The sequence below is a fragment of the Pelodiscus sinensis genome, chromosome 26, assembly GCF_052426305.1.
Source record: "Pelodiscus sinensis isolate ZL-2025 chromosome 26, ASM5242630v1, whole genome shotgun sequence".
NCBI lineage: Eukaryota > Metazoa > Chordata > Testudines > Trionychidae > Pelodiscus > Pelodiscus sinensis.
In genome coordinates this window covers 11744111-11771271 of record NC_143077.1, presented here as the reverse complement: position 1 = coordinate 11771271, position 27161 = coordinate 11744111, and the positions used below count along the sequence as shown (strand labels likewise).

Here is a 27161-nt window from a genome sequence, read left to right as displayed (position 1 = left end):
CTATGCTCAGGCTCAGTTTGGGAATTTCCCCCAGAGCAAACAGTGGCCTTTTAGAAAGCTATAAGATACAAGAAACAAAAACACAAGCTAGCAAATTCATGTAAGCCATCTGCAGTTGTGTTGCACCTACGGCTTCCTTGGGAACTATACAGTTATTTATAGGGGATATAGAGACACAGAGCTAAGCCTACCTATTTCTGCCTTCACACTGCAAGTCCCAATTGCTCCGTTTAACTCCACTGTGTCAGCCTGGGACCAGAGAAGAATATTGATTTAGCAATGTCCCTCAAAAGTATTATAGTAAAATAAATACGAATAGACAGAACACAGAAGTCAAACAAGAGAGGAAAAATGGAAGGAGAGAGATGCAATGGAGAAGAGAAAGTAGATACTTAGAGAGAGACTGATCCTAGACTTTTACTATCTAGATTCTAGAACAGTACAAGATCACAGGTCTTGCTTTAGCTGCAAACTTTGTCCCTCTCGCTGGCCAGGACCCAGTCTTCCCTTTGTGTATTGTGCACACAATATGCCTATCAAAATGTAGCTACAAGTTCAATATTTCTCTTAGGGTTTCAACATGGCATCTGGACACCTCTTCTGGTGTTTCCAATGTGTAAATACCAAAACTGAAGCAGAGGTCTCCTTGGATTTATTAAATAGCATGTACTGTAGTTACAAATATCAACAGGGCTTACTTTGACAAAACATTAAACTGCAATGAAAATAAGCATGATACTGACAAAATACCAGCACTTCTCCATGAGGAGCAACATATTCATGATGCCAACTAGATCTACACTAGGATATCAAAACTATTTCACACACAAAATTATCGTTTCCGTTGGAATTTGAATTTGTAAACAGCTGGGCTATTTACAGTTTCTTTCTTCACCTTCACTTTGTAAGTTTTATCCTGGAAACAAAAACAAAACAATTATTTTCTTTACTATCAAATGATGAGAGAAACATACCGTAAGGGGAGAAAATGAAAGTACAGATGGAACTGAAGCTGCAGATTAGGTTCAGCGAAAACTGGACAATTCCTAATCTTTAGTGGGCAGAAGATATTTTCATCTGCTCTTTCATCTCTAATTGTGGTGTTAGCCACAGAACCTGTTCTGTGACTGACAAGTGCCCACTGACACTGGAAATCTCTTTCAGTAACTGGAATTTTGAGGTATTGACACAGTACTTTACAATACACTGAATAAGCTCCAAAGGGAACTGATTCTCTGCCCTAAATTTAAGGACCAAAAACCCAAATGAGAACAATACCACATAAACAAGTTCTGTGCTATCACCTCATAGGAATGCTTCTTTTATAAGCTACTAGAAACGCTCTACAACACGAAAATGCCTACATATACAACCTGTTCTCAGCTCTAAAACCTTGAACAAGCAGAATCCAAAGAACAAGAGTTAAGTCTTTGCTCCCTTACCAAGAGATCTTTGCGTGTCTGGATCTTCTGAGCAATAATAAACATCTCCTTTTCACGCTCAATCCGCTGTTTCAGAAGACTGTACTGCTGCTTTCTTTGCTGTGCTAATTTCTGATGGAGGAAAAGAGCATTTCTTAGTTGAGCAAAAAAGAACAAGAAAAATAGTTTCTCGTGCTCTACTCATCCCAGGTTGCCACAGATCACACTTAGGGTGATTATTTAAGTTTTTGATTAAACAAAAAAACACAAGTTCCACAAATAAGGAGTTCCATTATAAATAGCCAAGACCAACTTTTTGGTTGCTTCCAAAAGGCTCATTGTTTGACTCCTTGACTCTCAGATGAGATTTCTTTGCACATTCCTAGCAAGAACATAAGAAGTTAACACCTGCAAGATCATTAGGACAACGGATCTCTAGGTCAAGTGTGGGAAACCTTTTTTGGGTTGGGGGCTGCACACAAGCAAGAAGCCCAAAACTTTCAGTGACCTCACGTTTCCCTCCCACATCTGAGCCTAAGGGGTCCCAACCTAGTACATGTTGTGTACTACAGCTGTACAGTGGGCATCAGGGGGGCTGGCACACCAGTGTGGGCTTCCCAATGCTGGAAGAGGGAATCCTGAGCCTCTGGAGCCAGTACCAGCCAAGCTGGGGGCCACATTCAGCCCCCAGGCCTGAGGTTCCCCACCCACCCTTGCTCTAGGTCTTCTAAGACCACATATTTGAGTTGGCCCAGGAGGAATAACTCCTTTATGCAAAAGCTCTTGCGCAAAAAGGTGTGCATGGATAGGCAACAGTTTTTTTGCACCAAAAAAACTATCAAAAGCACAGGTGCCCTGGTGGCTATTCTATTAGGCTATGTCTAGACTACATCCCTTTTTCGAAAAAGGAATGTAAATTAGACATATCGAAATTGTTAATGAAGCCGGGATTTAAATCTCCCGCGCTTCATTAACATAAAAATGGCTGCCGCTTTTTTTCGGTATGGAGCTTTGCCGAAGAAAAGCGGCAGTCTAGACGCGGATCTTTCGAAAAATAAAGCCTTTTTCAAAAGATCCTTTATCCCTCGTAAAATGAGGGTTACAGGATCTTTTGAAAAAGGCTTTATTTTTCGAAAGATCCGCGTCTAGACTGCCACTTTTCTTCGGCAAAGCTCCATGCCGAAAAAAGCAGCAGCCATTTTTATGTTAATGAAGCGCGGGAGATTTAAATCCCGGCTTCATTAACAATTTCGATATGTCTAATTTACATCCCTTTTTCGAAAAAGGAATGTAGTCTAGACATAGCCTTAATGGCAATCAGAACTTTCCTGAGAGAGCGCATCCATGCAGTCTGGACGCTCTCTGGCGCAAAAGCACATCGCTTTTCTGCTGCACTTTTGCAGTGTGGATGCGCTCTTGCACAAGCAAAAAGCTTCTTGTGCAAGAAGCCTGCAGCGTAGACATAGCCATTCAGAGGGAAAAGGGCCACCAAGACCAGTTCCTGAAGCCAAGATTCTCCAGGCAAACAGTGGCACACCTTATTTGGCTTAACTTGTGAGCACTGATGGGCTCTAAGCACAGGGTGGTATGGCTGCAGGTGTGATCTTGTTAATATAATTGTATAGGACAGATCCCAACATGTTTACAGTGTGACACAATCTTTGGAAGAGGAGAAAATCCACCAGCTGAAAGTAATCCAACCACTTTCCTGCCAAACCAGAGTAAAAGGGTTGGTAGGAGGGTTGGTAGGAGGGGAATGTTATCTGACACCTGACTTAAGAAGAATATGCTGCAGTCTTATCAGCAATTTTAGACACTTTTATTTTTACCTTATTGCACATACTGACTCAAGCTTACAGGACTGCCCAATATAGCCAAACTAATTAGGAGGCATTTATACTGCTAAACCCTTGCTTGGGGGCTTCTGAGAGAGAGAAAGTGCTATGAAATTAAAACATCAGGAGCAAAGCTGACGCTGTGTAAGCAATTCAAGCTGGAGAACAGAGGCCCACGTGAAACACTTTAAATTAAAGAACAGCTAGGAAATGAGACTTCAGATTAAATAGCTTCAAGGAAAAGAGGGAAAGGCAGAGTACTGGATCACAAATCCCATTGTGTTCAAAGGAAAGAGAATCCAAGTATAAAATTATTAACCAAAAGGCATAGAAATAAACAGAGAGAAACCTCTGCAAATGTCCAGGGTATCATGATTGCCAGGTGCAAAGGAAGAAAAAAAAAAAAAAAAAAAAAAAAAAGAGGGAGAGTCTTTATACTAGAACTGCCCATTCCACAGGAAGCTGTCCCACTGAGAGCTACAAGGTTATTTTTGAAGTGCTCAGATGCAACAGCATCTCTTATATCTCAAACAAACATACAAACAAACATCTCCCCATCCCAAGGGTTCTTGAAATCCTGGACACCCAATTAAATGACGTTTCTATAGGGAATACAGACAGCAGTAAAATATCAACTCTACATTAAGGATGTGAACGACTAGCAAATGCTTATCAGATAATCAACACACTAGTCAACTAGTCACTCCCCCCGCCCCCTGCTGCCTCTATCAGAAAGCAGGGGAGAAGAGGGAGTGGTTCAACGTATCGGTACGGCGAGGAGCCCGGAGCCAGACCCTGGGCTCCATGCAGCGCTGCCGCTTTGAAACGCCAAGAGAAGCACGGGGCCAATGGGGGACTGCTTGAGTCCCCCACTGGGCCCATGCTCCCCGCAGTGCTTTCCCCTTGAAAGTGTAGCAACAGCCCAAGGGCGCCCTTATCAACTAATCGAATAGTCAATGCAAATTGTATCGACTATTAGCCAATTGATTAGCCAATTAATCTAAATTTAACATCGCTATTCTGAATATGGAGTCACCAATGCCTCTATCTGTACTTCAATCTATATTTCCAGTTAGCACTTTTGGAGTTGATACTAACAATAACATCAGATGAAGAGAACTAACAGGGCTGTAAGAGAGACCAAGAAAAAACAAGTCCATCATCCATGCAAGTCTTGTAAGATGTAGCACAAGTGCCCTTTACACTGCCCTGAGCAAGATACAGCCCCCGGGTCGAATCCAGCCCGCCAAGCCACCAGATCTGGCCACTGGAGGCAGAGGGGAGCCCCAAGACAGGCTCCCCTGCTTGCCCCACAGCCCCGCGCCCTGCAGAAAAGTGGCTGCAGGGCTCAGTTTCTGTTTTGAAACTGGAGGGGAGGGGGGAAATTTTAGGAGCCGCCTTGCCCCCAGCACATTCCGATTGGCCTGTTTCAGGCAGAAACCAGCCAATGCGAGCTTCTTGTTAGACTAACAGGCAGCTAAGAAGAATCATATCCCCTCTCCTGGGCTCAGATATTCATGAAGCACATGGTCAGGTAAGCAGGCTGGCTGGCTGGGAAACATTTTAAGCTTTGCATGCAGACAGGCTAGTTTGGCAGCTGACAAGTAAGTCTCTTGGCCACAGCCCACTTCTGGCACCCCAACCCTTTCCTGCCCCAACTCTCTGCCCCCACACTCAACATACCCAAACCCTCTGTCCCCATCTTACACCCATATCCCCTCCCACATCTAGCACCCCAATTTCCTGCCCCAGATCACAATCCCCTCCTACCCTAGGTGACATCCCAAACCCCTGTACTCCAGGCTCATGCCCTAGGTCACAACCAACTGCTTCATCCCAAATCCCTCCCAGACTCCGCTCCCTTCTGCACCCAACCTCCATTCCAGACCCCATATCTCCATTAATGTAACGAAACTGTGCGGCCCTCGACCACTTCCCAAAATCTTGGAATGGCCCCCCCATCAGAAATTATTGCCCACCCCTGCCTTAACATCAATTGAAACTGCCTTCTTCAGGGAGCAAACCACCAAAAGATAAAGTTTATAGGCAAGACACACATTCAGCAGCATAACATGCACCCATTCTATGCCTCCTTCAGGCATATACTCTGCCAATACAGCTCAAGCCTGATATCCAGCAACATCTTTCTCCTGTTCTGGAAAGAAAGGACTATTTTGTCCAGTTTTTGCAGTGCAGACAAATTTCCCTAATTGATCAGGATGTAACAATCACTTTTCCACTTCTGGTCTTAGGGAAGATTTATTCACAGTATACTAGCTGTGAAAGGGTGGCACCATGAGTAGGGATACCAATCAATCACGGATTCTTAGTCACTGTGCCTCCTAACACCGGCACTACCACCAAAGCACCTCCTTATAAAAGCAAACTTGTTCACCCAGAGAACGTTCCAATGGACTCTTCCTAGTGCCCATTACATTTCAAAAAGTGAAGCGTAAGGACCCCATTTGCTACTGAATGCTACATCACGACGGGTGGCTACACAGTCTACCTTTAAATGGGCAGGATGAGTGGCTCCTTTTACTGTTTCCTTCTGGAGGGTTTCAACGGTAGGTCGGTTATACACTCTGTTGACTAGCTCTGGGTAAGTATTCAGGTGAGTTGCAACATCAAATTCTTGAACTAAAAAATATTTTAAAAGAGTTTAAGATTAGTAACAAGAGTTCAGCAAAATTTATTGCATTAGATTCAGCATTTCATCCAAATAGGGGCTTATACTGGTTAGAAGATGGAAAGCACCTTTTGCCCTCTGCAGGTGTGAGGTCCAGACTAACTTGCTTGAGGAAGTGGAACAATCCATTTCCTTTACTATTCAATAATGAGCTCAAGAGTCTCAGATAAGTTACCATTTCTGAAAAAGGACCTTCCTCCCCCAAGGAAGTTTTGGAGGAACAACCACACAATTTTAAAGATTTGAGCAAAGCCCAAAAAGAACTGAAGGGAAATTTTTTTCCCACTAAATAAAGCCCTAGTCTTACCTTCTTTTTTGGTATCAAAAAAGAATACGTGTTTGTTAGGTTGCTTTTCCTGAGCGTCCAGCAGGTGGAGCTCTGATTTCATCTGCTCAATTTTCTGTGGGGAGGTGGGGGAGAAAAGTTAGCCTTCAGAAGTGGGAAATGCTTTATTGAATTCCTGTTTGTGTCTCAGCAATAGATATTCTTTTAGTATCTAAACTCTTCATTCCTTTTAATTCTTTTGTAAACAGGTAACAATTAGACTAGTCTATTGTTTACATTTGTCTCTTTAAATTCTCCTTGAATTGACAAGTTTTTAAAGTAATTCCAAGTACTAACCCTTCTCAAATGTGATATTTTCCTATTTTTCTCTTCCATTTGCCATGAGAAAGCCACACAAACAAGAGGAAACTAACCAACCATACAGAGAAAAAGAACAGGAATGACTATTCTCAAAATACAAACAAAGACATGAAGGAAAAACTAAAAGCAACAATACTTTTATTTCTCTAGTCTCTCATTACAACAATTTTAGGTGTACTGTAACCAAAGCAGATACATTTTCAGAAAGAACTTGATCTAATTTGATGGCATCCCTTTAAAACTAAACAGCTTTTCCCGTATCAATAATCTTCAATTTATGCTAAACATCTGAAATGTGGGCGAGCATTTAATACCTGAAATCAATACGTTTTGCCATAGTTTATCCAATATACCATTTCATCTAAGTGACAGAGGAATTTAGGATTCAGTTTCAAAGACCCCCCCCATATGCAAGTGAGTTATATCGACATTTCCATCTGTCATCTCTTGTATGGCTGAAATTTGACAAAAACAACTACCAGCCAGTGGGAAAAAGCAAGTGAAAACATAGTCATTATGAACAAGCACAATGATAATGAATGTCAGTAAAGACTATTACCTTGGCCTCTGCCACTCTTTTCATTTCCACATATTTGAGGTCCTGCGTCCTCATCAACTTCAGTTGTTCCGGAGTCACCTCTTCCTTTGGCTGCTTAATTACATGAACTCCATCCTAAAAGCAAACGAAGTACATGAACTACAGAGATGAACACACTCCTAAAAGTAAGCTACTAGGACAGAGGAAGAGCCTCTTATGCTCTGCTCCTCTAATAAAGATTCCAGACAATAAAATTAGCATCTCTGCTGATATCCAGAGCAGGCCACTCTACAGCCAGCCACTGTGGATACCAGGCTATTTAGTCCTTCATAATTTTTTTTAAAAAAAAGGAAGGAGGAAAAGGCAGAACAAACCAACGTACCCATTACCCAATACAGAATAAAGCTACATTGCCTGGATACAACAAACCAGATTCTCACCTGGAGCTGCACACGGGTCATTTTAAAATAAAACTCATCAGGATTTTTCTCCAGGGCTTTCTTGCGAAGTGCTTTGAGCACATTCTGTTTCTTGTGATAGTCACTGAAAAACAAGACAAAGTATTCAACACCATCTGCATTCACATCAAATGAGACACTAGATCCTTAATAATGATTAGAGATGTCAATTGTCCTGAATTAATGCCTGCGATTAACACAGGACAGGATCAATGCATCAATTTTTTTAACACGTTAATCGCAGGTATTAATGCTGCCCTGCCCCTTTGAAGTGGGGCTCCAGCACTTCACAGGGGCAGCATAAGCAGAGCTGGGGATCAGCTGGAGTCCCCAGCTTATCCCAGGCTCCTAATGCACTGCCCCTTGGAAATGCTGCCATGGCATTTCCCAGGGGCAGTACTGCATGGAGCCTGGGGTCAGGTGGGACTCCACCTGACTCCGGGCTCCATGCAGCACTGCTCCATTGAAACACTGCCGCAGCATTTCAAAGGGGAGGTATGCACAATTAATCGTGATTAAATTTTTAATCACTTGACAGCCCTAATAATGATGCTAAATCCTCAAAAGAGTTGCAGCTTTGCAACAGCACAAAAGGCATTACAAATAGTACCAGAAAACGCTTATCCACTGGACTTATTCCTTTCACCAAGCTGCCAAAAAGATCATCTCGATGTGTGTGCTAAAGAGCTAACAGAGGCACACTCACTCTGCTCACAAAGTCGGAACCCGCAGACCTGCAAGAAATTCCACCACTAACTTCACCAAAGAAAGGGGTTTTTTTGGTTTTGAAGTTTGGTGGTAGTCACAATAACTGTAATTGTAGTGTCTTCTCCCTCCCTATCTGTGTTGTCTTAGAACTCAACACATAATTGTTTTTTGTCACTGAAACTGGGCATTTTTCCTGACAAAAGTCATATTGCAGTGTGTATGCTGTGTAAGGCAGTTTTTGGCAACAAAATCTGGTAAAGCAGACATGCCTTTAAGAAGCACTATTCCACCACCTCCCCCCAAGTGTCTATGACTATCTCTACCCTCTTAGACTGTGAGGGACTCCAAGAAGATCTCACCAAACTGAGTGATTGGGCAACAAAATGGCAAATGAAATTTAATGTGGATAAATGTAAAGTAATGCACATCGGGAAAAATAACGCCAACTATATGTACAGTATGATGGGGGCTAATTTGGCTACGACAAATCAGGAAAGAGATCTTCGAGTTATCGTGGACAGTTCTCTGAAAACTTCCACACAGTGTACAGCGGCGGTCAAAAAGGCAAATAGGATGCTAGGATTTATTAGGAAAGGGATAGAAAATAAGACCCAGAATATTTTACTGCCCCTGTATAAAACTATGGTACGCCCACATCTTGAATACGGTGTACAGATGTGGTCTCCTCACCTCAAAAAAGATATTTTGGCCTTGGAAAGGGTTCAGAAAAGGGCAACTAAAATGATTAGGGGTTTGGAACGGGTCCCATGTTAGGAGAGGTTAAAGCAACTGGGACTTTTCAGTTTAGAAAACAGGAGACTGAGGGGGGATATGATAGAGGTCTATAAAATCATGAGTGGTGTGGAGAGGGCTGATAAAGAAAAGTTATTTATTAGTTCCCTAAATAGAAGAACTAGAGGACACCAAATGAAATTAATGGGTAGCAGGTTTAAAACTAATAAAAGAACGTTCTTCTTCACACAGCGTGTAGTCAACCTGTGAAACTCCTTGCCAGAGGAGGCTGTGAAGGCTAGGACTATAATAGAGTTTAAAGAGAAGCTAGATAATTTCATGGAGGTTAGGTCCATAAAAGGCTATTAGCCAGGGGATAAAATGGTGTCCTTGGCCTCTGTTTGTCAGAGGCTGGAGAGAGATGGCAGGAGACAAATCGCTTGATCATTGTCTTCGGTCCACCCTCTCTGGGGCACCTGGTGCTGGCCACTGTCGGCAGACAGGATACTGGGCTAGAAGGACCTTTGATCTGACCCAGTACGGCCGTTCTTATATTCTTACATCAACTAAATTTGTCACTCAGGTGTGTGAGAAAAACACACCCCAAGCAACATAAGTTTTGCTGGTATAAGTGCTTCTGTGCACTGGACTATGTCAGTGGTAAATGCTCTTCTGCCCACGTGGGTATAATATGGCTCCACAAGGGAGCAGACACTGTGTATGCTGGTGAGTGCAGATGTGACCTGGCTGAGCACAGCCTTGGCTGCCAACCCCAAAGCATTCAGGCCCTCAGTTCAGGCGGCGTGGGACTCACTCGGCTCGGCGCTTGTAATCCTTCTTCTTCTCCAGAAAACCCAGGTGCTTGCGGAACCGGGGCTGCAAAACCCAAACAAGAAATGGGGCTGAGCGAGGTGGGAGCAGATGCATAGCCCGGAGGCTGGGCTTGCCTGGGGGGAGTCAAGCAGCTAGGCCACAGGGGAGCAGGACGGACGGACACGGGGTCTTGTAGCGGGGCCTCAGAAGGTGACGGAGGAAGGGGTAATTTCCTCACGTGTGGCGAGCTGGGGGGGGGTCTCGAGCTGGGCCACGGGAAGGGAATGGGGGAGGGGCATTTCCTCACGTGTGGCGAGCTGGGGGGGGTCTCGAGCTGGGCCACGGGAAGGGAATGGGGGAGGGGCATTTCCTCACGTGTGGCGAGCTGGGGGGGGTCTCGAGCTGGGCCACGGGAAGGGAATGGGGGAGGGGCATTTCCTCACGTGTGGCGAGCTGGGGGGGGTCTCGAGCTGGGCCACGGGAAGGGAATGGGGGAGGGGCATTTCCTCACGTGTGGCGAGCTGGGGGGGGGTCGCGAGCTGGGCCACGGGAAGGGAATGGGGGAGGGGCATTTCCTCACGTGTGGCGAGCTGGGGGGGTCTCGAGCTGGGCCACGGGAAGGGAATGGGGGAGGGGCATTTCCTCACGTGTGGCGAGCTGGAGGTGGAGGGTCTCGAGCTGGGGGAAGGGAATGGGGGAGGGGCATTTCCTGGCGCGCGGCGGGCTCGGGGAGGTGTCCCGGGCTCGGCCCCCGGGGAGGCTCCTGGTTCCTGCGCACGAGACCCCTCCTCAGGGATGGGGCAACTGGCGGGATGCGGGGGGGGGGGGGGGGCATTTCCTCGCGCGCGTCTCGCGGCCTCACCTGTCCCCGCTCGCGGTGCTCCCGCTGCCCGGCCTTGGCCGCTTTCCGGAAGGCGGCCGCCATGGCGCAGGCCGGAAGGGGAATGGGCCGGGTCGGGCTCGCGCGCGGTCCCCTCCCCCCTCCCGGAAGCAGCTGCGACTTCCGGCGAAAGCCGGCGCCGCAGCGACCCCGCCCTCCAAGCTCCGACAAAAACCGCCAACGGAGGCGTGGGGGTCAGGGGTCACGGCGTGTGTGTTGGCGGTTGGGGGGTTGCTGGGGACCGAGGCTCAAGTGGGCGGGGCCTAAATGTCGGTTGCCTCCCAGTTCTCTGCCAGAGGCGCCCCCCCCCTCGGGCGCGCTGCACCTCAGCCCCCCAGAGGCTCCTGCACTGAGCTCCTAGAGGTCCCAGGTTCAAATCCACCTGGGGGGGGGGTTGATCCCCAATTGGCCTGGGGGTGCAGGAAGTCTCCTCACAGTGCCAGGGGTACAGGCAGCTAGAGGGAACCTCCAGCTGTTCAAAACATCTGGGCTGTGTCTAGACTGGCCAGGTTTTCCAGACAATCAGCCGCTTTTCTGGGAAAAACTTGCCAGCTGTCTACACTGGCCGCTTGAATTTACACAAAAGCACTGATGAGCTCGTGTCAGATTGTCAGTGTTTTTGCGGAAATACGATGCTGCTCCCATTTGGGCAAAAGTCCTTTTGCGCAAGACTTTTGTGCAAAAGGGCCAGTGTAGACAGCTCAGATTTGTTTTCTGTAAAAAAGCCCCGATGGCGAAAATGGCGATCGGGGCTTTTGGGGGGAAAAGTGTGTCTAGATTGGCACGGGCGCTTTTCTGCAAAAAGTGCTCTTGCGGAAAAGTGTCCGTGCCAATCTAGACGCTCTGTTCCGAAAATGCTGTTAACGGAAAACTTTTAAAAGTATAGTGTTGTAAAACAGGGCTTCTTCTGGAAGAGTTATTCCTCTCCCCATGAGGAATAAGCCCTCTTGTACAAGAGCTCTTCCAGAAGAGGGCAGTGTAGACAGGCAATATGAATTTCTTGCACAAGAAGCCCCTGGCTGCGTCTACACTGGCATGATTTTGTGCAAATACTTTTAATTGAAAAGTTTTCTCTGCTGCGGTAGTGAGTGTGTTGGGGGGGGGGGGTAAGGGAGCTGCCCCTACTGAAAATGTACCAGACTCCCTGAAAATCAGGTCAGGTTGCTTAGGAGAGAGTGCTTTGGGGGAGGGGAGCAATAGGGGCTGAGCAGTGGTAGGGCTTGGGGGAAGTGGGGGCAGGAGCAGAGTAGCAGAGGGAAAAGGCAAGCATTTGCTCTAGGCTCTGCCTCTCTCCCCCTCCCCCGGGACAGACATAGTTATAATGAAACTTGAAAAAAGCATGCCTTGTGTGAGGTACCTTTGGATAAGTAATTTGTTGTGCATTACTGTTGTTGATGATCATTTGATGAAAGTACGAGATTGTACTATATATTTGTAACTGAAAGATGTTGCCTGTCTGGGAAACATGCACAGGCCACCTCTTCAGAATTAACAAAGGAATTGTGAACACAAGCCTTACCAATCAGTCCTCACATATGCAAAGGATGTAAGCAAGAATTTGCCGTTAATATGAAGGGCTGAATGCAGGGCACATAGGTAATGAGGTTGCCTAACCCCATGACATAGCAAGAGATTGAGAAGAAGGGATCACAGCTGAGATCTTCACATTTGCCTCTGTCTTCAGACACCGTGGAAGGGCCTTTCTTGTTCATGGGGGCAGCAGCCTGTCCTCTTGAAAGGGTTTGAGATTCATCATAACTTTGTACTTCATACCAAACACTCTCTCCCCGCAGCTCTCTGTAATGTGGAAAGTATTTGTATTTCCCCATTGCAACTTCTTTGGCTGGTATTGCCACATTTACAAACAACCTTGTGTCTTGATCCAATTACAGCATCCTGGGACCTCAGGGAAATTTTACCAGAAACCTTTGTTTGGCTGAACAGCTAAGAATTGTTTATGCAAATAAAATCTATAACACTTGAACTAAAGTCTCTGCAGATATTTGTCAATATATGGCAAAGTCACAAATACAAGGAATAAATTTTTGCAGTGTTACTGATACTGGCTCTCAACATAATTGCAGGTTACTGAAAGGCTGCATTTTGACTGGTAACAGATTTGTCTCATCTCTGCAGGTTCCTGTCTCATAAATGACCAATAGGGATATGTCTACACTACCAGTTTTCTCAGCAGAAAATATGCTAATGATGGACTCATTTGCATGAGTTGTGATTTCATTTGCATATTTTGTGCCGATCCATTTTTGCGCTGGGGTTTTTGCACAAAAACAAGCAGTGTGGATGTTTTCTTTTTGTGCAAAAAGCCTTTTTCCCGCAAGACTGGTAAACCTCCTTTTTTGGGGCATAAGGATCTTGCAGGAAAAGGGGTTTTTGCGCAAAAAGAAAACACACTGCTTATTTTTGCTCAAAAATGGATCGGCAGAAAATATGCAAATGAGATCATGATTCATGCAAATGAGTCCCTCATTAGCATATATTTTGCGAAAAAACTTGTAGTGTAGACGTAGCCTGGGAGCTGGCAAAGCAACTGGAAAGCCAAGGACAGACCCTTGAATTTCTGCTTCTCTATAAATAATAAAAGTGTTGCTCATAGCCATGGGCTTAATCCTGCTTCTGTTGAGGTCAATTATAAAACTCTCCTTGAGTTCAGTATGTGTAGATTCAGGACCCTAATATACATATCTTTAATTTGTGCCATGGCTTATGTGGTTCAGATCTTTGCTCTCTCCTTCCTTTTCTCTGTTCCTTCTGTTCTCTTGATGTCATGCAAGTTGGTGAATTCCAGGATTGATGCAACAATAGTCCTGTTTTCTTGTAAGGAATTCTGTCTCTTTCCTATTAAGATTGTTGAGCTCTCTTGCTGATGAAAAGATAGAGGGTTTTTTTCATGCTGTTAGCACAATCTACTGTATTTTTGAGTTTGTCTGTGTGTCTGCCTGTCTGTTCAAGAGCTCCTCCTAAACTATAAGAGCTAGGACCACCAAATCTGGTATGCAGCTTCTTCTTATTTTAACTTAAAACAAGGTGAGGGTTTCGTTGTGCCAAGAAAATGGGATGTGCCTGGACTGGGATTGTTTCTTATAAAATGGAGTGTTGGAGTGGTGGTGTCGGTGTCTCTGATATAGAATGACCACATGGGGGCGGAAGGGGATATGGGATGGAAAGCAGGAACAGTTATACTGTATAATGACCACAGGGGGGCAAGCAAAGAGCCATATATGGGGACCTGGACAGCTATAACCCTATTGGGACAGCAGGGGGCAGGGGTGGAGAAAGGGGCCACTATCTATATTTGAGAGAGTTGTGTGTCTGTCTGTCTCCCAACCAGGGGCCATGCACCCCTTCCCCAGCTCTGCCCACTGCAGCTGCAGAGGCCATGGACAGGCACTTCCCACCCGGCCTCAAGCTGCTGCGGAGAGGGGTCTTTCCCTGGGGCAGCCTGCATACTGAGTCCCTCAAGCTCAGCCCCACCACAGAGGAATGATTTAATTGAAGAAAAAAATTAATTGAGTTAAGGACCCAAGCAACGCTGAGTAAATCTTCTAGTCTCTTTATGAAATTAAAAGACATGCCTCTGTTTAAAAAACACAAAAAAACCTGATGGATAGTATGGGGACTGGATGGCTCAAAGAAATGTGTTATGGAGACTTTAATCTTCAGGTTTTAAGCTTGGTTCTGGTCTAGGTCAGAGGTGAGTGAATACTGTTAAAATTATATAGCTGTTCAGTGACGTATGAGAAAGTTGACTCACCCGCGTTTTAACCCAACTGCTGGTCTTAAAATCCATCATCACAACTGGCACTAATTGACCCTTTGGTTGGCAGTCTGAGCTCAGACAGAAGTACAGTCCCTAGATTGGGCGCCAAATAGGTTTATTTAGATTGGACTTTTTAGGTTGTGTCTATTTTTCTGTCTTGAACAGGGTGAACATAATCAGCATTTAACAAAGACAGTGTATTATGAAACGTGAGACATCTGTGCAGTTGGGAGCCATATGACGCTCTTGCTGCATCCCCTGAAATGTAGATAGTACTCCATACGTCACAAGGCCATTGTGACAATAAAACCCATTAATGACAGTGAGATTCTCAGATACTTCAGGTGATGAGCGCTGGATAAGTACTGGAGTTAGAACCCCTAAATTACCACTTATCCTTGAGTTGAGATGTAGCTCCCTTACAAATTACTTTTAGCACACTGAAGAGGGATATATTCAACGGCTTAATGACAGAAAAACAAATCTTTACTAAGATCCAAATGACCTCACTAATCTAAACAAAGATTGAGTCAGTACAGAAACCATGGTAGAAGTGACCCTGGTTATAAGGTTTGTTGAGAGACCTACTCAGTACAGCTCCTAGTGACTCAACTGGCAGAGAAGACAGAAGACTCTTGACAAAAGAGAAAACAGAAGGTTGCAAGCCAAAGTGAACTAAACCATAAACTTTGAACTGGGCAATGGATACCACTATTGCAATGGTTATTTGCCTCCCATATCCTAGTTCTATTGTATGTCATGTTCCGGCATATCTAACATACCAAAATTACACATGTACTAGAAAAGTGTTAGAAAAAAGACAAATGTGAAGATTTTGCTTCCATGTGACAACCCATCCACTTTCACAATATTACCTTCTCTCATGCTATGAGGAAAAACTGAAAACTGGCAACACGTAAACCACACAAAAATTGGAGGTTTGTTTCACAGAGACAAAAAGATATCTTAATTTTGTAGAAAGCATCAGCTAGAATTGTGTGAACCTGTTAATCCTCTGTAAATTCTAAACTGAGTGCTGACTCTCCTTCCTTGGAATGTATGCCTCTTTGTGGTGTTGAAATTCCCTCTTCTCTTCATGGAACTACAGTACAGTCCATTGTTTTCTATTCTTTGTGTCTAGATCTTCATGTAGCATGAAATGGCATTGCTAAGCAGATTCCTTGTTGCATTTACTAAACACCACTATTCACATTTGAAGGTTTCTACAATTCCTAAGCACCTCCCTTAATTATCTTAATGTCTGATATGTCCTCACCCTGCGGATTCCAACATGGCTTTGCAGAAGACAGACGTAAGGATTTAACAGGTATCTTCACCTCTAACTACTGATGTGGGTTTTGCCCATGAAAGTTCATGATACTATATATATTTTTGTTAGTCTCTAAGGCTATGTCTACACTGCACACTTATTTTGGAATAAGCTAGTCTGGAAGAAATAGTTTATTTCGAAATAGTACGTCTACACCATAGGGAAACCTGGAAATTGGTCTGAGGCAGGCTCCCCCCATGTGGACGTGCCACCTCAATTTAGAGCCCCAGGAAGCATTGGGAAGTAATTACTTTGAATGGCCTGGAGGAGGAGCTATTTCAAAATAGCAGCAGTGGAAAATCCACACCTATTCCAAAATAGCTATTTGGGAAGAGGCATAATTCCTCATGGAATGAGGTTTACAAATGCTGAAATAAGATACATTTGCCTCCATTATCCTAGTTCTATTGTATGTCATGTTTCAGTGTATCTAACATATCAAAATTAGCTGAACGCTTGAAAAGTTATTTCAGAATAATGGGCGTTATTCCAAAACACTGCTAGGCTGTGTCTACACTGGGCCACTTATTCCGGAAAATCAGCCACTTTTCCGGAATAAGCTGCGAGCTGTCTACACTGGCCCTTGAATTTCCGGAAAAGCAACGATGCTCTACTGTACAAAATCAGCCGCTATTCCGGAAAAACTATTCTGCTCCCGCTCGGGCATAAGTCCTTATTCCGGAACACTGTTCCGGAAAAGGGCCAGTGTAGACAGCCCAGTAGTCTACATTGGCCACAGACGCTTTTCCGGAAAAAGGGCTTTTCCAGAAAAGCAGCCTGCCAATGTAGACGCTCCTGTTCCGGAAAAACTGAAAATGGAATAGTATTCCGTTTTAAGCATTTCCGGAAATTTATGCTAGTGTAGACACAGCCCTACTGTGTAGACGTGCCCTAAGGTGCCACTGGACTATTCGTTGTTTCTAACTTACTGAGAACTTAAGTCCATTGAAAGACTTTGCTTTTATCTTATAAGACCGTTGGATCTTACAAATTGTATGGTACATTTTGTTCTTTTGATGTTAAGTGCAAGATATCCTGCCGGCAGGAATCTTCGTCATTCTGGTCTGGATTTTAAGCAAGGATCCCAGTTCTATGAGCTAGTTAGGATAGGCCCCAAAGAACACAAGATGAGTGGGCAAAAGTGGCTGGTAAGCCCCTAATATTAAAATGCTTTTGTGACACATCCTCAGAGGATGTAAATCACAATAGCTCTATTTTAAGTCAATGGAGGTATATCAGTTCAGAGCCTCCGAGGATCTGCCCATTGCATGTTAAAAAAGAAAAATCCCATATTCAAGTAAAATTCACATTGTGCAACGGCCGCCTGGCCTTTATGTCATGCACAAGATGAACAAAATGCACTAATTCATTCTTTTGTCTGCGTTTACATGTCAGAAATGAGTGATAGACAAAAACCTTTGGAACATAAATTAATACGTGATTGACCTAATTAATTTAGAAAAAGGTAGAAAACTAAGATTTTGTAGAAAAATCTAATTTAATTAGATTTTTACAGGGCAGCTAGCAGCAAAAGAAAACTGCTGCATATGGTTGCCAAGTCTCCTAGAAAGGACGGACAAGATACCATTTGCAGCAATGCTGTCCGGTCCACCTAAGTTGGCAGTCCTCCTGTTGTAGGTCTTTGTGAACTGACTGGTGTGCTAAGGGCTAGAAATAATAGGCAGAGGAATGACCCTTCTGAAGCAAAATCCCACAGTCTATCCAGATCTATTAGATAACCAGCAAAGCTTTTACAAGAGACCCATTTGTTCTTAGATGCTCCTGTTCACTGTAAAGGAGCTGAAGAAACAGGTCTGGCCACAAAGCACTCAAGACCCACAGCAATTCAGCAAATCAAAGAGAAACACAAAGATAACTGATGCATCTGACAAAGTGGGTCTTTGCCCACGAAAGCTTATGCTCCAATACATCTGTTAGTCTATAAGGTGCCACAGGACTCCTTGTCGCTTTTGCAGATCCAGACTAACACCGCTACCCCTCTGATACTTGAAAGATAACTGAGGAACTGTAACCAAGGAGGAAGTGGCTAGATGCTTCTTGTATTTACATTGTTAAAAAGATTTACAAAAATTCCCATTTTTCAACTGTGGCACTCCGTGATTCCTGGCTTGATGAGCACAAGCAGCTCCCAGCAGGTGGTGCCGCAGGGCAAGCGATAGAGGCGATGGATTGAGAAGTTTTCAAATTCCCTTTAAGGGAAAGGATTTGGTGCGGGAAAAGTTTCACAAGGCTCATTCCCTTTCCAGAAGCCACTAGCTGCTGCCAAGATTTCCCCAAAGTACAGCAGCTAGTATATCTCTCTGATGACCCTCAGAAAGAGAACACTGAGCAGAGCAGCTCCAACTGAAAACTACTGCTACTGTGACATTTTATTATATGTTGTTTGCAGGTTTGTTTCTAGCCATATTGGTCCCTGGAAATTAGAAAAACAAAGTTGGGGATGCAATATCTCTTATTGGGCCAACTTCTGCTGGTGAAAAAAGACAAGCTTTCAAGTGACACAGAGCTCTTCATATTTTCTTTGCATATAAAGTTTAAACTGAACTTAAATTAATTCCCTGGTTCATCTACCATTTTTATATCTGCCTTCCTCCCTTACACAACTCTGGGTTGAATTTTCTTCCTATTTTCAGCAAAACCATTGGGTATTAAACTGAACTGATTCCAAAACAAGCTGAGAGTTTGGTTCTTTAATCACTGTCTGTATGTAAAAACAAAACTTAAAGAATAAAAAGAGACCTTATCCATTCCTTGTCTCTTAAGGAGAGAGTGCTACTGTACAGCAGGTACACTATGTACATGTCCACTTTCTCCAGAGCTGTAAATTAAATGGACATGTTTTGTAAGGCATATTGGAAAACAAGTATGGTAAAAATTGATTACAAAAATTAAGAGTGAATGAACTCATGAATAAGGGGTACATTGAAGGATCCTAATGTAAATTCCTCCTGTGGTCTTAGAGAGAGAGGTGGTTTTCTGGCCTATTGCAGAACTGAATTTCTCTGGAAGATAAATTGGAATATTTTCATAACTGTTTTTGTCCATGCTTTGCAAATAATTCCAGCTAAGCCTCAGCTATTACTCACCCAGGGCTATTTATGCAGTGTGGTAAGCCTATCTACTTGGCTTGGAGCAGAGACTACTTTAGGGAAATATTATCAAAGGCTGTGAAAGAACACAATATTACCAACTTCACACACAAACCATAGCCACAGGGAACACTATGAAATCCAAATGTAGCTGTTTTGAGTATCTCACAAGGAATGGCAGGGTAATCTTCCCACACACATTACTCTCTGCCTGTCCATTTCTACACTTTTACATGCTCACCTTTTGCAATGGTATCTGCAGGGTTTCATCTAAGCTCTGCTCAGTGGGTCCCCCTCAAAAAATCAAAAAGGGCAGAGGCTACCTAGCCCATTCCATATCACTAGGATGACTTCCCAAAACATGGCCAGTACACACTGGGAACTGAGACAAAGATGTGAACTGGAGGGTTGGGGGGGGGGAGAAAATTGAGCACAATGAGATGGTAACAACTTTCATAGAATACTAGAACTAGAAGGGTCTTTGAGAGGTCATCAAGTCCAGTCCCCTGCCTTCATAGCAGGACCAAGCACCATCTAGATCATCCCTGACAGATATTTATCCAACCTGCTCTAAAATATCTCCAGTGATGAAGATTCCACAACCTGCTTAGGCAATTTATTCCAGTATTAAACCACCCTCACAGTTAGGAAGTTTTTCCTAATGTCCAACCTAAACCTCCCCTGCTGCAGTTTAAGCCTATTGCTTCTTGTCCTATCGACAGAGGCCCAGGAGAACAATTCCTCCTCCCCCTCCTCCCTGTGACACCCTTTAGTTACCTGAAAACTACTATCATGTCCTCTCTCAGTCCTCTCCCAATCCTTCAGGTTTGCTTCATAACTCATGTTTTCTAGACAGACCTTTAATCATTTTTGTTGCTTTTCTCTGGACCTCTCCAATGTCTCCACATCTTTGTTGAAATGTGGTGCCCAGAACTGGACACAATACTCCACTTGAGACTTAATTAGCACAAAGTAGAGCAGAAGAATAGCATCTCATATTTTGCTCACAGCACTCCTGTTACTGCAGCCCAGAATCATGTTTTGTTTTTTGCAGCAGCATCACACTGTTGACTCATATTTAGCTTGTGGTCCACTATGTGGCTGCCCCCTAAATCCAGAGATTCACTCACTCCTGAGCTGTGGGCAGATTCAAACCTTGGCCTACAGGTGACATGGGCTCAGCCCTAATCCCTGCAGGCCCTAGTTTACGGAGGCTGCTTAGGGTGTATTTACACTGCGCCCAGAGCTTGAAGTAAGCTATGTCATTTGAGCTACGCAAATTGCACCGCTTATTTCGAGTCAATGTTGACTTCGCGCTTTTTTTCTCGCCGAAATTTGGCGCTGCCTGCACCGCACTTATTTTGAAATAAACGGCTCTTCCGAAACGTCCCTTATGCCTCGTGGAATGAGATTTACAGGGACGGCAGTAGAGCGAACCCGTTATATTTCGAAATAACGGGCGCGCTCAAAAGACGCGGGATAAGCTATTTCGGGATGCCCGAAAAATTGCGCTGCAGTGTAGACCGGGCCTTAGAGGAGTTCAGGAATCGGGGAGGAAAGCCGTGGGTTTGATCCAGGTCTGGAATGATCCAGGGCCAGAGGTATCTGCGCATCAGCGCCTTGTGGGCGTTATTTAGTCTGTCCCTAAAGCCGTGTCCAGACTCAGGGGTTTTTTCGGGAAAAGTAGCCTTTTCCCGAAAAAACTTCCCCTGCGTCCAGACTCAAGCCGCGTTCTTTCGAAATTATTTCGAAAGAACGCGGCTTTTCTTTCGATGGCGGTAAACCTCATTTCACGAGGAAGAACGCCTTCTTTCGAAAGTTCCTCTTTCGAAAGAAGGCGTTCTTCAATGTAAAGAGGCCGTCTTCGAAAGAGAGCATCCAGACTCGCTGGGTGCTCTCTTTCGAAAAAGCGGATTTCTCTTTCGAAAGATCCGCCTGCAGTCTAGACACGATCTTTCGAAAGAGGCTCTTTCGAAAGATGCTTTCGAAAGAGCCTCTTTCGAAAGAAGCCTGCAGTCTAGACATAGCCTTAGTCTGCCAGTCCTTAAGCTGCTGGGGGAGAGGGTCTCCAGGGTTAGGCACGCTCTTGTGCCAGTGAATACCCCCGGGACTTTGCATGCCCAGTACCTCCCCCCCAGCCCGTTCCCTGCCTCGCTCCCCCCCCAGCACCCTGCCTAGTGCCTTCCCCCAGCGCCGGCCTCGCCCCCTCCGGGCCCTGCACCCCCCTCCCAGCCACAGCAGCTCCGCCCCGCGGGCGGGGCAGGGCGGAGGCAGGGGCCGGGCTCAGTTTCCCCCGGCGGGGCTGGGCTGGCCCCTTCCGCTGCCAGCGCCTGTCCAGCCGCGCGGCGGGTGAGGAGCAGCCAGCGAGCCCGGCTCGACTCGGCCCGGAGCGTGCGGAGCAGGTGGGGGCGCCCCTGGGGAAAGGGGTTCACCTGGGGGTGGGGAGGGGTCTTTGGGGAGACGGCCCCCCCCCAGCTGCGGAGCCCGGCCCGGGCTGGAAGTCGGGGTGTCGCCTCCCCGATGGGCAGGCTCCTTCCAGCTCCCGTGCCCAGCCGCCAGCTGTCCGGGGCAGGACGGTCCTGGTGCCACCCCACGCGCTATCCACAAGGGGCTGCTGCCCCCTTGCTGGAGCTGAGCCCTCTGCGCTCTCCTGGGAAGGTGCAGGGCACCGGGGGTACCGCTGCCTTGTGCAGATCTGTGCCCTGATGTGCTGTCTGGGGCCATGGGCAGCAGAGGCAGCGAGCGGCAGGGTCCTGGGGGCGAGGGTTTTGGGAGCATGGGCAAGGTCTGGAAAAGTCCACTCACGCTTCTGTATCTCCCTGGAATATTCCTCATCACCCAGTGATGCTTTTGCTGCCTTGTAAACACCTCAGGAAAGGGTCCGTGCCTCCTGATGAATTGTATAGAACTAGGGGCGCTCACTGAAGATAGAGACAGTCCCCTTCCTTGCAAAATATTTGGGCCAGGAGCAGGACATTGGTGTGCTAGTGCCCTTCTTCCAGCTCTGTAAATTGGGCACCCGCAACAAAAAAAGGGGAACTCCTATCTCGGTATGTGTGTCTTCACAGTGCGGGGGGTGGGGGAGTAGGCAGTCTTTCTGACTTACAGAAATGCTTCCTCTTTGTTTTGGGATGCTAGGAAGAGGCATTTTTTCTTTGTTCATCCTTTACTCTGCCTAGTGGAGTTCAAATCGCATGTAGAAGGTGGTAGGACTTGCAAAAGAATATTCACCAGTTGAAAGTAGGAAACTTTCCCTTCCCCGTATATGTGGGGGGGGGGGAGGAGGTGTTGGAGGGGGCTAACTCATCAGCTTCTGCAGAATCTAAATTGTCATTGTGTTAAAAAGTTCCTCCTCCTTTTAGCAGTGAAGAAAACTCTGTAAATGTGAGTCTTGTGTCAGACAGCTACAGTGTTCCATAGCTGCTGCTTTATCTTGGACTAAGCTTTTAGAGCAATTAACAAGACTCGAGACAGTTTTTCAGAACTGTGATCAAGGGTGAACTCCAGTTGGCAGTTTAAATTGGGGAAGCAGCAGGGGAGAAGGATCACAAAAACCAGGCGCTGAGGGAGGGGTAGAATATCAGAGGGCCTCTCTTCTATTACTCAGCTGCCAGAGGTGAGCAGGGAAAGATGGGGAGTTGGTTTCAAATGTATCAAATCCATAATAGCCAAATGCTGATACAAAGCACCTTGGTAAGAATCTCTGCACTCTTTTCTTTCCTAGCAGTTGGTAAAGGGAACTTAAAGCTCATCACCTGATAAACCATCTTGTTAGTCTTTAAAGTGCTACATAGTCCTGTGTTTTGTTTCATCTCTTCCCAGGCTTTTTTTGCACTGCAGGGTTTTTGTGCAAGAAGCTTTTCGCGGAAGAGATCTTCTGCCAAAACTTCTTGCGCAAAAGCGTGTCCACACCTCAAAAGCACATCGCAAAAGCGATGTGGTTTTGCACAAGAGAGCATCCACACTGCATGGATGCTCTTGTGCAATAAAGCTCCGATGGCGAGTCACAGAATGGCCATCAGAGTGCCCGTGCTTTTTCTGATAGGCTCTTTTGGTGCAAGAAACCCCTGGAGAGCATACACATGTGCCTTTTTGTGCAAGAGCTGTAGTGCAAAAAGGAGTTCTGCCTTGAGGGGAGAGGAATAACTCTACCAGAAAAAGTCCTCTGTCCTGTCGATTTACTGTGGGTTTTTTTGGCGCAAAAATGTGCTTGAGGTGTGGACACTCCACCATTTTTTGCACAAAAATGGCCAGTTTTGCGCCAAAACCTTGTAGTGTAGATATAGCCCCTCTGTTTCCATACTAGCTTCTGGTTAGTACATGTCTACTTAACAACTTCAAGCTCTGTGTTTGGAGCATATTTCACAAGAGGGCTCTGAGGGTAATTTTAACTGTTGCAGAATTTCACTCACATCCATTCCAGAGCAGTGAGTGTTGGTTTATTTCCTGTTACCCACATGTTTAATGCTACTGACTCTGGTTTTGCTCTTTCAAAGTGTTTTCACGTGATTTTAAAGTTTTTTTTATTTTTATTCTTTCACATTTTTGCAAAACGGATGATTACCTGTGACACTTTTCTTCTTGGAGTTTGAATGACTTCAGGGAAATGTAACCAGGGATGAATTTGGCCCCAAATGTCTAATCCGTTAATTATAATCTGTGTTTCTATCCAAGGGTAAGTTCTCAGTTAATTATTCACTTTTTATGAATTGTAATCGTGGCACTGCCCAGCCCTAGCAGAAAAAGATTGGAAAGGAAAATCCTTTTAAGGTGAGTTCCCAGTGTAATTTTCTTAAAGAGAAAGTGGAAATTAAGGGCCAGCGGGGTCACAATGCTTTCATTTTGCAATAAAAGGAAGATGACTACAGTGTGGACATCTGGATTTGTTTTTTGAAATGTCCAAGAAGCTTTGTGGCATTTTCTGAAAGAAATATGAGAAAGGGGAGTATTGTGCCTGCTCTAGTGGAATTGTGCTGGTTAAAGTCCTGAGCCTTAAACTTCATCTTTAATGGAAACAGTCCTGAAACAAGACAACAGACTCAAAAGCTAAACGTAAACCAAATGCTTAAACTGAGTTACTTTGAGAAAGTGTTTGTAGGAGAGGAGGGGGTGGTATTTTGCATGCATCCAGATGGCTCAGTGAAATCAAGACGCTTTGGCTTGCCTAAGACTGGTTATTTTGAGGCCTCAGTTATTTGGCTTTCTAAAATTCACCTGGCCGTTTCTTTTAAACAAAGACAACAGAGAGTTTGCCGCTTTAAGCAACAGATCAGTATCTATTCAAAACATTGTTTTAATAAAAAACATTTAATGACCCCTAGTGCTGTATTCTCAGTTCTTCAGGGAATACTTTTGACTTTGGTTGACACCCATTTTTTCAACTGGAAGTCCTTCGTGCTGGTTTTGAGGTTACACATCTTACTATCCCTCTTTCAAGGGGAGTGTCAGAAATCCCATTACCAAATTTTAACACCAGTCTGGACAGCACAGGAGACAGCATGGACCAGCTGGGACGTATGATGCTTTCCTATTTCTGAATTATAGGCTTCTAGACTAGGGTGGGCAAATACCAGCCTGTGGGCCAGATCTGGTCCACCAGGGTTAGCTCCTCGTGGGTCCCCACCAGTATGGTACCAGCAGGTTGGCTGCAGATTGCCGTTCCCGGACAGTGGGAGCTGCAGGAAGTGGTGTCCTGGTCTGTGCCGCTCCCATTGGCTGGGAATGTCGCTCTGCAGTCAATGTGAGCTGCACCCGCTGGTACCTGCGGCCGTGCAGCTAAATATAGCGGCAGCAGCCCACCAGGGGCTAACACTGGCGAACTGCTGCTGTGTTATTGCTCACCCCTGTTCTAGACTGAGGTCTGTTTACGTGTTTATTACTCTGTTTATCATTTGAATGCTGTTAAAACTTGTAAGCAAATGCTCATCAAATAAACGAAAATTCGGATACCCCAACTGTTCATTTTTGGTAAAGCATTTATTGACTCTTGCAGGAGGAATATGAACCATTACAAACCTGCCTGCTACATGAAAAACTACTTATCTTTCCAAGGTTTAGTGATGTGTTGAATTCACAGCCCTTCCATGACTTCCTTTATTAAGCTACTTGGTGGACCAGTCCAGCAGGCACAGGGCAGGAAAAGAGGGAGTTTGCTATGTCTGCCATCTTGTTCTTCCTCTGTGCAATTGCCTTCACTTTGGGATGGGGATCACGTGGTTGCCAGCTGCTTGCTCGCCCTGGGTGTTTGGTGCCACAGAGCTCCTGAGCGTGCTAACTGCTAGTATTGGTTTTATTTAGGAATCATGCAGCCCCCCAAAAAGTCACCTAGAATTGCAGGTGTGGTGGAAGGAGGCTTTTGTGAGCTCTGAGCATTAGCGACTCTTTGAAACTTGCACCACCTGAGGACACTGGTGGGATTTGGGTTTTGGTCCGCCCAGAGGGTAGGACTGCGGAGAATTCAGCTAATAGGTCTTCTGGGTGCAGAAGTGGATGCTGGAACTTTGGGAGCACACGGGGGGAAAGCCTGAACAGGGATGGGTTAGCCTCTGCTCCCCCGGGGTGGGTAATGCTGGGACCTGGTGTGGGCTTTGAGCGCCTTGCAGTGAACCTCCTGCTCTCGGTCACTGGACCATCACGTTCTCTCCAGCTTGAATGTTTAAGGCAATGTATCTTGTTGGTGACGCTGCATGTGGTATCTCCCTGTCCTTCAGAATGACACCCCCAGAGTGGAGTGTGGACTGGTAGGCTATCGTCCAGGCCAGTTCCCTGGCTCGTGGCAGGATGCTAGGTCACTAGCCTTCCCGCCACCTGGCTGGTGGCTGGCCCCCAGCAGGGATTCCAGCTGTCAGAGCTCTGCTTCCTGTTTACACTGCAGCCCATTTCAGAAGAGACAATGGGGTAGCCCCACCGGGTTGGCTCAGCTTTCCGGGGGCATCACAGGCAGCCTCCTTTTTCTTCTTCCTAGCCCACACTGTTGTCATTTCTCTCCTCTTGTTTCTCTCCTGTATTGACCCAGAACCTTAGCCTTGTGCAGCTCTAGCGGTGGTCACAGTTGATAGATTTCACTTCAGCAGGGGTTTTGACATTTACAAGGTCAATAAGAAAAACATCCACAGTTACTCAGTCCATAAACCTGCCAGCTTCAATGCACAAGCCCCAAGTCCAAATTCCTGAGGAGGGGAAGCAACTTCCCTACAGAGATGTTACTGCTGAAGTGACCACTGCAGGGTTCCTTGCCCCTTCCTCAGAAGCATTTTAATACTGGTCAGTATAAGAGCTGTTTCCCTGCCCACCTGTCTCGCACGTCCTACAGCATGTTCCACTCCCTTGTGAGGCCTTCCACCACCTGCGTGCCCAAGGGGGAAAGAATTAAGTGATTCCCCACAGGGCTCAAACTAACTCTTCCTCTCATAGGGAAGATGCGTTTATGGCAGCCCTAGCAATGGCATGGAAAACGTTTATGGGGCCAGCCGAGTTGTTAGTATTCAGGCTCATGGGATTGCTGTTGTACTTGCTTGCATGAGGGCATGCTTGCAAGGCCTTGTCACCCCAGCATCTCAGGGCAGGAGGACTGCAAACCTGTGAGTTGTTTGGCCTCCCTGTGGCCTTCTATGTCAAGAGGGATTCCACAGACAAAGGGGTTATTTACAGACAACTTGGGACTGACAGATAGCTTTGAATAGATGCCAGCCTTCTGCTGGAGGGATGCCTGATTTGGCAGCTGTCCTACTGACTCCTGCTGATTGCTCCAGTAAGGAAGCCATTAATCCTGCACTGAGAATGGACTACTTCGGCACGTCTGCTATTCTGAACTTTCCAGAGTCCCCCGTCGAGTGCCGGCTTGGGTTGCAAAGAGAGAGCTGCTGGTGATAGTCACTAGTTTTTCACTGACTGGAATGTCTCCCCCCAGATCTTGTGCTTAGCTGATTCTGCATGTGAGCTGCTGAAATGAAGTGGGAAAATGTTTCATCCCAGCACGTTCATCAAAAAAGCCTTTACGCTGGAAACTTCCGCTCGGTTTTCTTAAATTCGGAAAAGCATCTAACGGGGGCATCCAGGGTTGTGCAGCAAAAAAAGAGAGGGTGGCTGAGTCTAGAGTCTAACTGGGGCGAAAGGAACAGAGAAATCTACGGCAGCAATCCCAAACCGCAGCTGGGGAAAGGGGCAGAGCCTTGGGAACGAGAAATGCCAGTTGCTGCAGTGAATCTGTGGCAACCTGGAATT

The 27161-nt window shown here is 45.7% G+C and overlaps 2 protein-coding genes across 2 annotated transcripts in view; one reads left to right on the top strand and one right to left on the bottom strand.

The window, feature by feature from the left end:
• Window positions 1–635: 635 nt before the first annotated feature.
• On the bottom strand, window positions 636–10865 carry UTP11 (UTP11 small subunit processome component). Its single transcript, XM_075908618.2, has 8 exons — window positions 10703–10865; window positions 9842–9903; window positions 7570–7672; window positions 7151–7264; window positions 6253–6346; window positions 5766–5896; window positions 1443–1553; window positions 636–916 (listed from the first exon to the last, which is right to left on the bottom strand). The coding sequence occupies exons 1-8, from the start codon at window positions 10763–10765 to the stop codon at window positions 833–835; spliced, it is 762 nt and encodes a 253-aa protein (XP_075764733.1). The 5' UTR covers window positions 10766–10865; the 3' UTR covers window positions 636–832.
• A 10338-nt stretch (window positions 10866–21203) lies between these two features.
• Window positions 21204–27161, top strand: part of FHL3 (four and a half LIM domains 3) — a 57363-nt gene continuing 51405 nt past the window's right edge. Inside the window, exon 1 of the mRNA XM_075908883.2 lies at window positions 21204–21340. The gene's annotated coding sequence lies outside the window, so the exon portion shown is untranslated. The remainder of the gene's footprint in view (window positions 21341–27161) is intronic.

Bases quoted from the DNA above. Each gene is read 5' to 3' on its own strand.
- UTP11 (XM_075908618.2), bottom strand. From the start codon at position 10,765: ATGGCGGCCGCCTTCCGGAAAGCGGCCAAGGCCGGGCAGCGGGAGCAC. The intron at 9,904-10,702 runs GTGAGGCCGCGA...TGGGTTTTGCAG, and splicing joins AGCACCGCGAGCGGGGACAG to CCCCGGTTCCGCAAGCACCT. The intron at 917-1,442 runs GTAAGGGAGCAA...TTTTGTTTCCAG, and splicing joins AGACACGCAAAGATCTCTTG to GATAAAACTTACAAAGTGAA.